The sequence below is a fragment of the Triticum dicoccoides genome, chromosome 6B (assembly GCF_002162155.2).
Source record: "Triticum dicoccoides isolate Atlit2015 ecotype Zavitan chromosome 6B, WEW_v2.0, whole genome shotgun sequence".
Taxonomy (NCBI): domain Eukaryota; kingdom Viridiplantae; phylum Streptophyta; class Magnoliopsida; order Poales; family Poaceae; genus Triticum; species Triticum dicoccoides.
In genome coordinates, this window is record NC_041391.1 from 474,402,894 (window position 1) to 474,416,214 (window position 13,321).

Genomic DNA, 13,321 nt, shown 5'->3' on the forward strand with positions numbered 1-13,321 from the left:
TCTAGACAAATTTAAGATGAAGTAATAGTAGGCAAGTTCTGAATGTGGGCCACCATCTGCATTGCAAACTGAAGCGCCGTTGCCTTAGCTTGCAGTGGAGGAAGGGAGAGAATAACACATGAAAACCAACATTCAAAGATTACTTTGTGCAAATTACGTTCAAAAGTTTTGAAAAATATCTTTAAAAAATACGGGATGGTAAAATGTAGACGTTCTATTGCCATGCCAAAAATGAAGACAAAACACATTACGAGGTGGGAGATATGAAAAAAATAATCAGTAAAATGTGTTTGTACTTGAGTTTACAACACCCTCTTAACATCCGATATTTTTTTCAATATTTTTTAAACTTTGAAGCATCGTTTTTGTGTGGGATGCGTTTGGTTACCTGCATCATTTTTAGACACTTTGCATGCTTGTCCTAGTTGGGCATGACTGAGTATATGTAGGCAAAACATAAACATCTACATCTGCATGTTGATTGGTTGCATGCATATCCTCTCGTAACAATGCCTCTATGCACCGCGTTTGGTTGCTCGCATTGTATGTGGTCAGATGAGTGCATGCTGTTTGGTTGCATACGAGCATAGAGTTGCGCTCATCTTGTACCCTACTTGGTGAGCTTATCCAATACACACGATCATACCGAGCACACCAACGCCACATCACTGCTATGGCGATGCACTGGATGAAGATGCTGAAGTTCTTCAGCCCTGGCGGACGATCCATCTTGCGAACCTCAACCTTGCTGCATGCCTGCTCTCGCACATACTTGGAGTAAGCATCTTCTGTTGCCTGCCTAGTCTTAAACCCTTTGTGGCTGCTATCGATGTACCCTGAAACTTGTTGGTTGCAAGCTTTCCATAAACTGTAAACCCTTGGAACCCTCCCTACGAACACCGCATACCACTTGCCCTAGCAATGCAAATGAGCAATATGTTGAAGCAACAAGCATTGGAACACACAAATATCAAGCAATGAAGCACTCTACGAGCAAGCAATGAAGAACATAAGCAATGGAGCAGAAGGGCATTAGTAAGCATGCATGATCATACCGCATAGCAAGTTCAATCTACCCACATCCAACAGAGGGTGTAATCCTACCACCTTAAGTTATATACCACCTCACCAAAATATACAGACCATAAGATTGTATTCAAGCCTTAACTACACAAAATATACGTCGTCATCGTCATCGATGTCGAGGATCATGCACGTTGTCACCACCAGCAGAAGCAACACTAGTAGTAGTGCTGGCCCAGCCAGACCCTCAACTAGAGCATCGTGTGGGCATCTCCCATGGCAGCAAACCCACACGATGGGCTTTGTTGTCCAGCAAACCTAACACGCCACTATGAGAGCCTATGGGCTGAAGCCACCTTGCTCCATGACGACGCCGTAGAGCTCAGGGTGGACGTCGACCGTCTTGCTCTCATTGATGGCGGTTTCCACCTCCTTCACTGCCCGAGTCATGCTGTTGAAGACGCTCAGCTCCTCCTCCATGAAGCTTGCCCCACATGAACGTGCTCACCGTTCTTCTCAGGAGCATCAACGTTGATGGTGTCTGACTCCTGGGTATCTGAATACTTGGTCATCGGCGAGCCCAACGGCTTACCAAACGGCTTACAAAAGCCCATGTCATGCTTGCTGGTTGCCAGCCCGAAGGAGAAGATCTGCTACATCTGGTGGTAGTTCTGGAGAGGAACGGCTATGATCTCACGCATCTTGTTAAGCGCAAAAGTGGAGAGGAACGGCTGCCATTTCATGTTGTTCTACCATCCTTCTTCTCCTTTGCGACTGCCTTTTGAGCACCAGAATGAGCAACAACATTGGGCTGAGCCAGCACAAATGGAGGAACAATAGGCAACACCTTGAAAACGTCTGAATCAGAAGGCATCTGGTCGTTGGGAGCCTGCAAGTCCTCGACGTAGGATGGCGGGAACTGGCTCTTGGACAACACGAGGGCCTGGCAAAACTCTTGCGCGGTCATGTCCTACAAATGTAAGCGCCATCAACACCATAACACACTATACATGGACGGGAGGAACTACCAGTAAAACATGGACAAATCGAACTAATCATGGACACATGGATGTTCTTGTTTAACACTTGCACGCTAGTATTCCACACATCTAAGCATACTACCATTCTCTCCATGGCCACTAGCTATCAATGCGGACATGGAAGCAACACCTAGCATGCTTTAAATCCATCACGGCTAGCTACTACAACATCATGGTCAAACAGACCGGAAGATAACCCTACCACATCGACAAATCTAGCTAGAACTAGTAGAGGGGAGGGGGTGATTGAACTTACAGACGCCATCGGAGGATCCGCGGAGGAGGTGCCTGACAATTCGGAGAAGAGGAGCAGTCGATCCACTGCCACAGTCAACTGGTCGCCGTAGTAGTTGCGCCACTTACCTCGTCGCGGAAGTCAATCCGCACTGCAGGAAAAGCTCGAGAGGGGGAAAATGGTGGCGGGAGTATTACCGCGACGGTCACCCTGGCTACATAGGGCGACCGAATCGGCAGGCGGTGACTCAAATTCGTCCCGTCATTTTTTCGGAGACGCGCCATCGCTCCTGCCATTTCCCTGCCCGCAGCCGCGCAGCGTGTTGTTCTCTTCCCCTGCATCGCTCGAGCTTGACTCGCTGGAAACTGCCGATTCGGCTATTTCTAGCGGGCCTGGCTGAGCACTGCTTTAAGGTTTGTACGGATCAAGATTTGTATGCAGGGAAGGCAACCAAACAAGCCGAAAACTGTTCACCAGGACCTGACCTGGCCTAATGCGAGCAACCAAACGTGGCCTTGTTTTCCACCGTATTTTGGTTTCTTGTCGTGATATCCCCTCGGAACACAGGGCCGTGAGCTGGGATCACGATGCACGAAGTTCCATGGAAGGTGATAAGCGCCGACGACCGCGGCGGCGCATGGTGCGGCGCCGCCATCCCTCGTCTCGTAGCGATACGGCCCCAACTGCCACCATGTGATCTGCCATTGGCCGTTTCGATACGTACGGCGAGGAGCTCAGCTGTTCCTGCACGGCAGCACGGCTCGTCGACGTGTTCGAAGACCGCGGGGTTGGCGTCTACCGGGAAGCTACTTCGCGCCGTTCCAGGGCTTGTCTGCATCCGGGTGTAATAGCTGTTGCTCGTCTCAGGGTGTATTCGTACTTCAGATTTGGACTGTAATGTGTCGTACGGGGACAGGACGCATCTTCCCGTCGTGTCTGCCGTGGCAAATGTTAATATACTGTATTGACGACGGCCATGTGTGTGTTTTGGGCAAGCCAAATTGAAGTAGGACTGTCCCAGCCTGTATGAAGCAGGACAAATTGAAGTGGCATTAGTAGCACGCACTGATTGGACCAGACCAAAATGGTTGAAAATGGGGAGTTGTTTGGTGCTCGATACATGACACCTGAGCGAGCTATCTCGCTGCAATAGATAGGGTGTTAACCATCTAACCTATCAAAGGAAAAGTATTACTACATGCATGCATGGAGAGTAAATAATGTTACTCCGCATGCAATAGAGTAATGAGCAGTGAAACACGGATTGATTCTGTTGCAGAACATTCCAAATGTCCTCGCAAGATTACAGCACATCGCACATCCCGTCTGACCCACTTATAAATAGCCCTCACCTCTCCATGACTAGTATCGCCTCATCCCGCTCTCGAGTAATACACGTTCTCTGCACTCCTCTCGTGCCAGAATGGCTGCGAGCATCCTGTCCCACGTTGTCTCTGACCTCTGCATCGGCAAGCCGGCGGTGCGTGTGCTGCCGCCGTCGACTCCCATCGCGGCGGCCCTCGCCACGCTCCGCGCCGGTGCCGACCCATTCGTTTTCGTGGACGCTGCACCCCCGGACGCGAAGAAGACGGCCGCGTTGTCCGTCGTCAAGGTCAGCGTCGCGGAGATCCTGTGCTACGTCTGCGGCAACCTCGGCGACCCCGCGGCCGCGCTAGGCCGGCCCGTGTCCGTGCTCACGGCCGTGGTGGGCGATCACGGCGTCACTCGCCGAGTGGATCCACAGACGAGGTGCGTGAATACGGCCGCGGTCAGCCGCCGCCGTACCTTTTGAGTCTTGCTACTACTTTGTTCTGAAATCGGAACCGTCTCTCTCAGCCATACCAACCCATTTTGGACTAAAAAACTGACTGTTCGGTCCAACTTTTGCAGCCTGCTCGACGCCATCGACGCGCTGCTGGCCAACAACTCGCACAGCCTGGTCGTCCCGCTCCACGCCCGGGCCCGAAAGAAGCACCACCACGCCTCCGCCGGCTACTGCGTGCTGACGCAGCAAGACATCGTCCGCCACCTCTTCGGCTCCATCTCCCTCTTCTCCCCGGTCGCCGCGCTCTCCGTGTCCTCCCTCGGCCTCGTGCGCCGGGACGACGTGCACGCCGTCCACGTCGACGACGACGCGCTCGACGCCATCCCTCTCCTGCGGAGGTCCATCGGGCAAGGCACCGCCGTGGCCGTCGTCGCGGACGACGACGCGCTCGTCGGAGAGATCTGCCCGGGCGTGCTCGGCTCCTGCGACGACGTCGAGTCCGTGTCCGCCGCCTTCGCCGCGCTCTCCGCCGGCGACGCCATGACGTACATCGACTGCTACTTCTCGCCGCCCGAGTTCCTGCTCCGCTCCATCAGAGCCGAGCTCACGGACAAAGGGCTTCATGCCATGTGCGACCTCATGGATGCCGCCTACACAACGGACGTTGCAGCTCTGTCCTCGTCATCAACGTCATCTGACGAGGAGTGTTTGCCATTGGCGCCTGCCAGGCGCGCGAGGAAGATGTCGTCGGGAAGCTTCCGGTGGCGGTCGACGGAGGACGTGGCGGCGTGTCATGCTGAGAGTTCGCTGGTCGCCGTCATGGCCCAAGCGCTCGCGCACCGAGTAGGGCATGTTTGGGTCGTCGATGGGTCAGCGGCGTTCTAGTCGGAGTCGTCAGCTGCGCCGATGTGCTTACTGTGCTCCGGGACCATCTCCGTCTAGAGTGCCATGCAGATGATCTGTGATCAATCGCTATAGCCTGCAGATGCGTAAGCATAGCTAGAGCTCGGCGATTTCCCGTCCTGCCGCCCTGCTACGACGGTTGGAGACCTGCTGCTTTTTTTTTGTTAAGGATCGGTCCAGCTTTTTTTTAGAACATGTTGGTTCCAGTTTTTTTAGGGGTAGCCAAGTTTTATATTCATCGTAGAATACATCTCGGATCATGGGGTTGATCAAGCCGCATATGACGCCCTTAACCTAAAGATCGACTATGAGCTTTGCTATGCGAATCTCGACTTTCAAACATAGAATGACAAGTAAAACTAATAGCCCTCTGAAGAATCTCACTAACAATAGTACCGTATCTCCCGCGATTGCCCTTGTCAATGTCTCCCACCACCTGTTTGGAGTCCGAGGCCACCACAAAATTTTGCATGAGCAAATCTGCTGCCAGCGCTAACCCTTCCCTGCACGCAATAGCCTCTAGAGTCATCGGGTCTTGGAGTCCAGGCACAACCAATACCGAGCTTCCCATATAATTCCCCTGATCATCTCGGCAAACCGTTGCCGCCATGCCACCCCTCGATGGCGTTGACACCCTGGTGTCCATGTGGATTTCGGTATAGCCGGCTGGTGGCACCATCTGCCTTCTAACACCTCTTGGCACCGCTGCAGTTCCGGTGTTTTGCATCGGCCTAGACTCCTTCAGAATCTCCAACTCTCTTATATACTTTGTCAATGAAAATATGAGTGGCTTGCGGCCTTTGAAAAATTCCTCATTGAATAGCTTTCCCCCTCGATGACCAGATGGCCCAAACAGTGACCGCTACCCGGGTGAATTGCGTGTGTGGAAGAGACTCCATCAACGAGAACAACCAGTGTCATGCATTTGGCTCTATTGTTGCAATAAGGTGTTGAGCAATTTCGTCATCCACCAGTGCCCACATACACCTAGCCACGGTGCACTCCACCAATGAATGCCTCCACAAATCTGGTGCATCACATAATCCGCAAGCACTTGAATCGGTCATATGGCAATGGGCTCTTACATCTTCAATTGGAATTGAATGCTTGCCAGTAAAGAAATTGTTAGACAAATATGATTGTGGAGTTTCCGTATTTGTTGTGATCTCCACAATATTCAATAGTTATGAGTTATGACATTGATTGTAGTAGTTATGGCTAGGATTGTAATCTTGTCTATTTATAGACGTGGAATGGAATGGCCCAAGCGTGCTCAATCTTCTTACACGGTATCGGCCCAAACTTCCTGAAAACTGCTTCCGCTCCTCCTCCCATGGCGCCGTCCGAACCAGCCGCGCCCCACCCCAACGCCCACCTCTGGGCGCACGCCACCGCCATCCAGAGCGTTCGCTCGCTCGTCCCGGTCGTCCTCGACTTCAAGACCAATGTCTTCCCCAAGTGGCGCACCTTCTTCACCATCGCCGTCACCACCTACGCCCTCGAGGACCACCTCACCACCTAGACGCCTCCTACCGGCGGCGCCACGTGGCTCCGCCTCGACTCCACGATCCTTCGGTGGCTCTATGGCTCCATGGCCATGGACATCATCGACCTCGTCATGCCCACCTCGACCTCGGCCGACGCCCCCGCCGCTACCGCGTACATGGTCTGGACGGCTGTCCACGGCCTCTTCAATGGCAATAAGAAGACCCGCGAGGCTTACCTCGCCGAAGAATTCCGCAATGTCAAGCAAGAGGACCGCCCCATCACCGAGTACCTACAGCTCCAGAAGGCGGCACCGACGCCCTCGGCGAGGTTGGCGCCCCGGTCTCCGACTCGGACCTCGTCACCAACGTCATCAAGGGCCTCAACGATCGGTTCGACATCGTCTCTTTTCCATAGCATCTTCCAAGAGTTCTCTTTGGTATTAGTGCTTGAAGATCCGGGCAAGCCCTATAGCCACGCCTCCCGCCTCTCTTTTGTCGCCATACTAATATAAAAACAACCTTTAGTCCCGGTTCTATAACCGGCACTAAAGGGTGGGGACTAAAGGCCTCCCCCTAAGTCCCGGTTCAGCACGACCCGGGACCAAAGGCCCACCACGTGGCACGAGCCCGCGCTGAAGGAAATATGCCCTAGAGGCAATAATAAAGTTGTTATTTATATTTCCTTATATTATAAAAGATTTAACACAATCAAACTTAGGTGTCATACCTGACTCCTTACCATCGTCGGAACCCCAATCTTCAGAGTTGCGTTTAATTCTTTCCAATAATTCCCATTTGAAATCAATAGTCTTCAGCATATAAGAACCAGCACAGGAAGTATCGAGTAGGTTGCGATTATCAAGAGAAAGTCGAGCATAAAAGTTCTGAATAATCATTTCCCGGGAGAGCTCATGATTGGGGCATGAATATAACATTGACTTAAGCCTCCCCCAACCTTGAGCGATGCTTTCTCCTTCGCGAGGCCAGAAATTATATATGTAATTACGATCATGATGAACAAGATGCATAGAATAGAAATTCTGGTGAAACTCCAACTTCAATCGCTTATAATTCTAAGATCCCGTATCATCACATAGCCTATACCATGTCAATGCATCTCCCTTAAAAGATAAAGGGAAGACCTTACTTTTGACAACATCATCGGGAATACCTGCAAGCTTAAATAATCCACAGACTTTATCCACAAAGATAAGGTGTAAATCGGGATGCAATGTTCCATCTCCTGCAAATGGATTAGCTAGCAGTTTCTCTATCATACCCGAAGGAATCTCAAAGTAAACATTTTCATAAAGTTCAGTAGGTTGAGGAGCAACTCTTTGCTCTTCTGGTCAGGGTGAAGATACCCCGAACAAGCCCCTCAAAGGATTAGTTTCCATAGTGACAAGTAATAGAAAATTTCAGCACACTATATAAATGTTTCCTTACCAAGTTCCACTCACCAAAAGCGCTACACTCCCCGGCAACGGCGCCAGAAAAGAGTCTTGATGACCCACAAGTGTAGGGGATCAATTGTAGTCTTTTCGATAAGTAAGAGTGTCGAACCCAACGAGGAGCAGAAGGAAATGATAAGCGGTTTTCAGTAAGGTTTTCTCTGCAAGCACTGAAATTATAGGTGATAGATAGTTTTGTGATAAGATAAATGGTAACGAGTAACAAGTAAATAAAGTAAATAAAGTGCAGCAAGGTGGCCCAATACTTTATGTAACAAAGGATAAGCCTGGACAATTTCTAATAATGAGGAAAGAGTTCCCAAGGACACATGGGAATTATCGTCAAGCTAGTATTCATCACGTTTATATGATTCACGTTTGGTACTTTGATAATTTAATATGTGGGTGGACCCGTGCTTGGGTACCGCCCTTACTTGGACAAGCATCCCACTTATGATTAACCCCTATTGCAAGCATCCGCAACTACAACAGAAGTATTAAGGTAAACCTAACCACAACATTAAACATATGGACCCAAATCAGCCCCTAATGAAGCAACACATAAACTAGGGTTTAAGCTTCTGTCACTCTAGCAACCCATCATCTACTTATTAGTTCCCTATGCCTTCCTCTAGGCCCAAATAATGGTGAAGTGTCATGTAGTCGACGTTCACATAACACCACTAGAGGAAAAGACAACATACATCTCATCAAAATATCGAACGAATACCAAATTCACATGACTACTAATAGCAAGACTTCACCCATGTCCTCAGGAACAAACGTAACTACTCACAAAGCATATTCATGTTCATAATCAGAGGAGTAATAATATGCATAAAGGATCTAAACATATGACCTTCCACCAAGTAAACCAATTAGCATCAACTACAAGGAGTAATCAACACTACTAGCAACCCACAGGTACCAATTTGTGGTTTTGATACAAGATTGGATACAAGAGATGAACTAGGGTTTTGAGAGGAGATGGTGCTGGTGAAGATGTTGATGGAGATTGACCCCCTCTCGATGAGAGGATCGTTGGTGATGATTTCCCCCCTCCCAGAGGGAAGTGTCCCCGGCAGAACAGCTCCGCCAGAGCCCTAGATTGGTTCCGCCAAGGTTCCGCCTCATGGCGGTGGAGTTTCGTCTCGTAAGCTTGCCCACAATTTTTTCCAGGGTAAAGCTATGATATAGCAGAAGATGGACACCGGGGGCACACCAGGGGATCCAGGAGACAGGGGGCACGCCCAGTAGGGGGGGGGGTGCCCCCCACTCTCCTGTATGAGGTGTGGGCCCCCTGGTGTATTTCTTTCGCCCAAAAATTCTTATTAATTCCAAAAAGATGTTTCGTGGAGTTTCAGGACTTTTGGAGCTGTTCAAAATAGGTTTCCAATGTTTGCTCCTTTTCCAGCCAGAATTCCAGCTGCCGGCATTCCCCCTCTTCATGGTAAACCTTGTAAAATATGAGAGAATAGCCATAAGTATTGAGATATAATGTGTAATAACAGCCCATAATGCAATAAATATTGATATAAAAGCATGATGCAAAATGGACGTATCACGGAGTACATAGCTGCTTCGGAAGCAACAAATGAAGGAGTCTGGATGAAGGAGTTCATATCTGATCTAGTTGTCATACCTAGTGCATCGGGTCCAATGAAAATCTTTTGTGACAATACTGGTGCAATTGCTTTGGCAAAGGAATCCAGATTTCACAAGAGAACCAAGCACATCAAGAGATGCTTCAATTCCATCCGCGATCAAGTCAAGGAGGAAGACATAGAGATTTGCAAGATACATACGGATCTGAATGTTGCAGACCCGTTGACTAAGCCTCTCTCATGAGCAAAAAATGATCAGCACCAAGACTCCATGGGTGTTAGAATCATTACTATGTAATCTAGATTATTGACTCTAGTGCAAGTGGGAGACTAAAGGAAATATGCCCTAGAGGCAATAATAAAGTTGTTATTTATATTTCCTTATATCATGATAATTATTTATTATTCATGCTAGAATTGTATTAACCGGAAACTTAGTACATGTGTGAATATATAGACAAACAAAGTGTCACTAGTATGCCTCTACTTGACTAGCTCGTTGAATCAAAGATGGTTGTGTTTCCTAGCCATAGACATGAGTTGGTCATTTGATTAACGGGATCACATCATTAGAGAATGATGTGATTGACTTGACCCATTCCGTTAGCTTAGCACTTGATCGTTTAGTTTGTTGCTATTGCTTTCTTCATGACTTATACATGTTCCTATGACTATGAGATTATGCAACTCCCGAATACCGGAGGAACACTTTGTGTGCTACCAAACGTCACAACGTAACTGGGTGATTATAAAGGTGCTCTACAGGTGTCTCTGATGGTACTTGTTGAGTTGGCATAGATCAATATTAGGATTTGTCACTCCGATTATCGGAGAGGTATCTCTGGGCCCTCTCGGTGGTGCACATCACTATAAGCCTTGCAAGCAATGTGACTAATGAGTTAGTTGCAGGATGATGCATTACGGAACGAGTAAAGAGACTTGCCGGTAACGAGATTGAACTAGGTATGGAGATACCGACGATCGAATCTAGGGCAAGTAACATACCGATGACAAAGGGAACAACGTATGTTGTTATGCAGTTTGACCGATAAAGATCTTCGTAGAATATGTAGGAGCCAATATGAGCATCCAGGTTCCGCTATTGGTTATTGACCGGAGACATGCCTCGGTCATGTCTACATATTCTCAAATCCGTAGGGTCCGCACGCTTAATGTTCGGTGACGATCGGTATTATGAGTTTATGTGTTTTGATGTACTGAAGGTTGTTTGTAGTCCCGGATGAGATCACGGGCATCACGAGGAGTCTCAAAATGGTCGAGACATAAAGATTGATATATTGGAAGGTTATATTCGGGCACCGGAAGGGTTCCGGGGATCACCGAATAAATACTGGAGTACCGGGAGGTTACTGGAACCCCCTGGGAAGTATATGGGCCTTAATGGGCTTTAGGGAGAGAGAGAGAGGGGCTTGCTAGGGCTGGGCCGCGCGCCCCCCAAGCCTAGTCCGAATTGGACTATGGGGAGGGGCGGCGCCCCTTCTTCCTTCTCCTCTCCTTTCTTTCCCCCCTTCTCCTACTCCTACTAGGAAAGGGGAGTCCTACTCCCGGTGGGAGTAGGACTCCCCCCTTGGCGCGCCCTCCACCTAGGCCGGCCGCCTCCCCCGTTGCTCCTTTATATACGGGGGTAGGAGGGCACCCCAAGACACACAAGTTGATCATTGATCTTTAGCCGTGTGCGGTGCCCCCCTCCACCATAATCCACCTCGGTCATATCATTGCGGTGCTTAGGCGAAGCCCTGCATCGGTAGCTTCATCAACACCGTCATCAGGCCGTCGTGCTGACGGAACTCTCCCTCAAAGCTCTACTGGATCGTGAGTTCGTGGGATGTCACCGAGCTGAACGTGTGCAGATCGCGGAGGTGCCGTACGTTCGGTACTAGGATCGGTCGATCGTGACGATGTACGACTATATCAACCGCGTTGTCATAACGCTTCCGCTTATGGTCTACGAGGGTACATGGACAACACTCTTCCCTCTCGTTGCTATGCATCACCATGATCTTGCGTGTGCGTAGGATTTTTTTGTTGAAATTACTACGTTCCCCAACAGTGGTATCAGAGCTAGGTTTATGCGTAGATGTTATATGCACGAGTAGAACACAAGTGAGTTGTGGGGGATACTAGTCATACTTCTTACCAGCATGTCATACTTTGATTCAGTGGTATTGTTGGATGAAGCAGCCCAGACCGACATTATGCGTACGCTTATGCGAGACTGGCTCTACCGACGTGCTTCGCACAAAGGTGGCTGACGGGTGTCAGTTCCTCCAACGTTATTCGAATCGAGTGTGGCTACGCCCGGTCATTGTGAAGGTTAAAACAACACATACTTGACGAAATATCGTTGTTGTTTTGATGCGTAGGTAAGAACGGTTCTTCCTTAGCCCGTAGCAGCCACGTAAAACTTGCAACAACAAAGTAGAGTACGTCTAACTTGTTTTTGCAGGGCATGTTGTGATGTGATATGGTCAAGATATGATGCTAAATTTTATTGTATGAGATGATCATGTTTTGCAACGGAGTTATCGACAACTGGCAGGAGCCATATGGTTGTCGCTTTATTGTATGAAATGCAATCACCATGTAATTGCTTTACTTTATCACTAAGCGGTAGCGATAGTCGTAGAAGCAATAGTTGGCGAGACGACAACGATGCTACAATGGAGATCAAGGTGTCGCGCCGGTGACGATGGTGATCATGACGATGCTTTGGAGATGGAGATGAAAGGCACAATATGATGATGGCCATATCATATCACTTATATTGATTGCATGTGATGTTTATCTTTTATGCATCTTATTTTGCTTAGATCCACGGTAGCATTAAAAGATGATCTCTCACTAAATTTCAAGGTATAAGTGTTCTCCCTGAGTATGCATCGTTGCGAAAGTTCGTCGTGCCGAGACACCACGTGATGATCGGGTGTGATAAGCTCTACGTTCACATACAACGGGTGCAAGCCAGTTTTGCACATGCATAATACTCGGGTTAAACATGACGAGCCTAGCAGATGCAGATATGGCCTCGGAACACTGAGACCGAAAGGTCGAGCGTGAATCATATAGTAGATATGATCAACATAGTGATGTTCACCATTGAAAACTACTCCATCTCACGTGATGATCGGACATGGTTTAGTTGATATGGATCACGTGATCACTTAGATGATTAGAGGGATATTTATCTAAGTGGGAGTTCTTAAGTAATTTGATTAATTGAACTTTAATTTATCATGAACTTAGTACCTGATAGTATTTTGCATGTCTATGTTGTTGTAGATAGATGGCCCGTGCTGTCGTTTGATAACCCACAAGTGTAGGGGATCGCAACAGCTTTCGAGGGTAAAGTATTTAACCCAAATTTGTTGATTCGACACAAGGGGATCCAAAGAATATTATTGAGTATTAGCAGTTGAGTTGTTAATTCAACCACACCTGGATAACTTAGTATCTGCAGCAAAGTATTTAGTAGCAAAGTAGTATGATAATAAAGGTAACAGTAGCAAAAGTAAAGATAATAGTTTTTATAGTAGTTGTAACAGTAGCAACGGAAAAGTAAATAAGAGAAGCACAAGATGTGAAAAGCTTGTAGGCATTGGATCAGTGATGGATAATTATGTCGGATGCAATTCCTCATGTAATAGCTATAACATAGGGTGACATAGAACTAGCTCCAATTCATCAATGTAATGTAGGCATGTATTCCGAATATAGTCATACGTGCTTATGGAAAAGAACTTGCATGACATCTTTTGTCCTACCCTCCCGTGGCAGCGGGGTCCTAGCGGAAAC

At 48.3% G+C, this 13,321-nt stretch overlaps 1 protein-coding gene across 1 annotated transcript; it reads left to right on the top strand.

Annotated features, from left to right (window-relative positions):
* Positions 1-3,688: 3,688 nt before the first annotated feature.
* LOC119325552 (CBS domain-containing protein CBSX5-like) lies at positions 3,689-5,271 on the top strand. Its single transcript, XM_037599282.1, has 2 exons — positions 3,689-4,047; positions 4,189-5,271. The coding sequence occupies exons 1-2, from the start codon at positions 3,722-3,724 to the stop codon at positions 4,946-4,948; spliced, it is 1,086 nt and encodes a 361-aa protein (XP_037455179.1). The 5' UTR covers positions 3,689-3,721; the 3' UTR covers positions 4,949-5,271.
* Positions 5,272-13,321: the final 8,050 nt, after the last annotated feature.

Excerpts from the sequence above, each read along its gene's own strand:
- LOC119325552 (XM_037599282.1), top strand. The coding sequence starts at position 3,722 with ATGGCTGCGAGCATCCTGTCCCACGTTGTCTCTGACCTCTGCATCGGC. Across the intron at positions 4,048-4,188 it reads CGAGTGGATCCACAGACGAG|CCTGCTCGACGCCATCGACG; the intron begins GTGCGTGAATAC and ends CAACTTTTGCAG.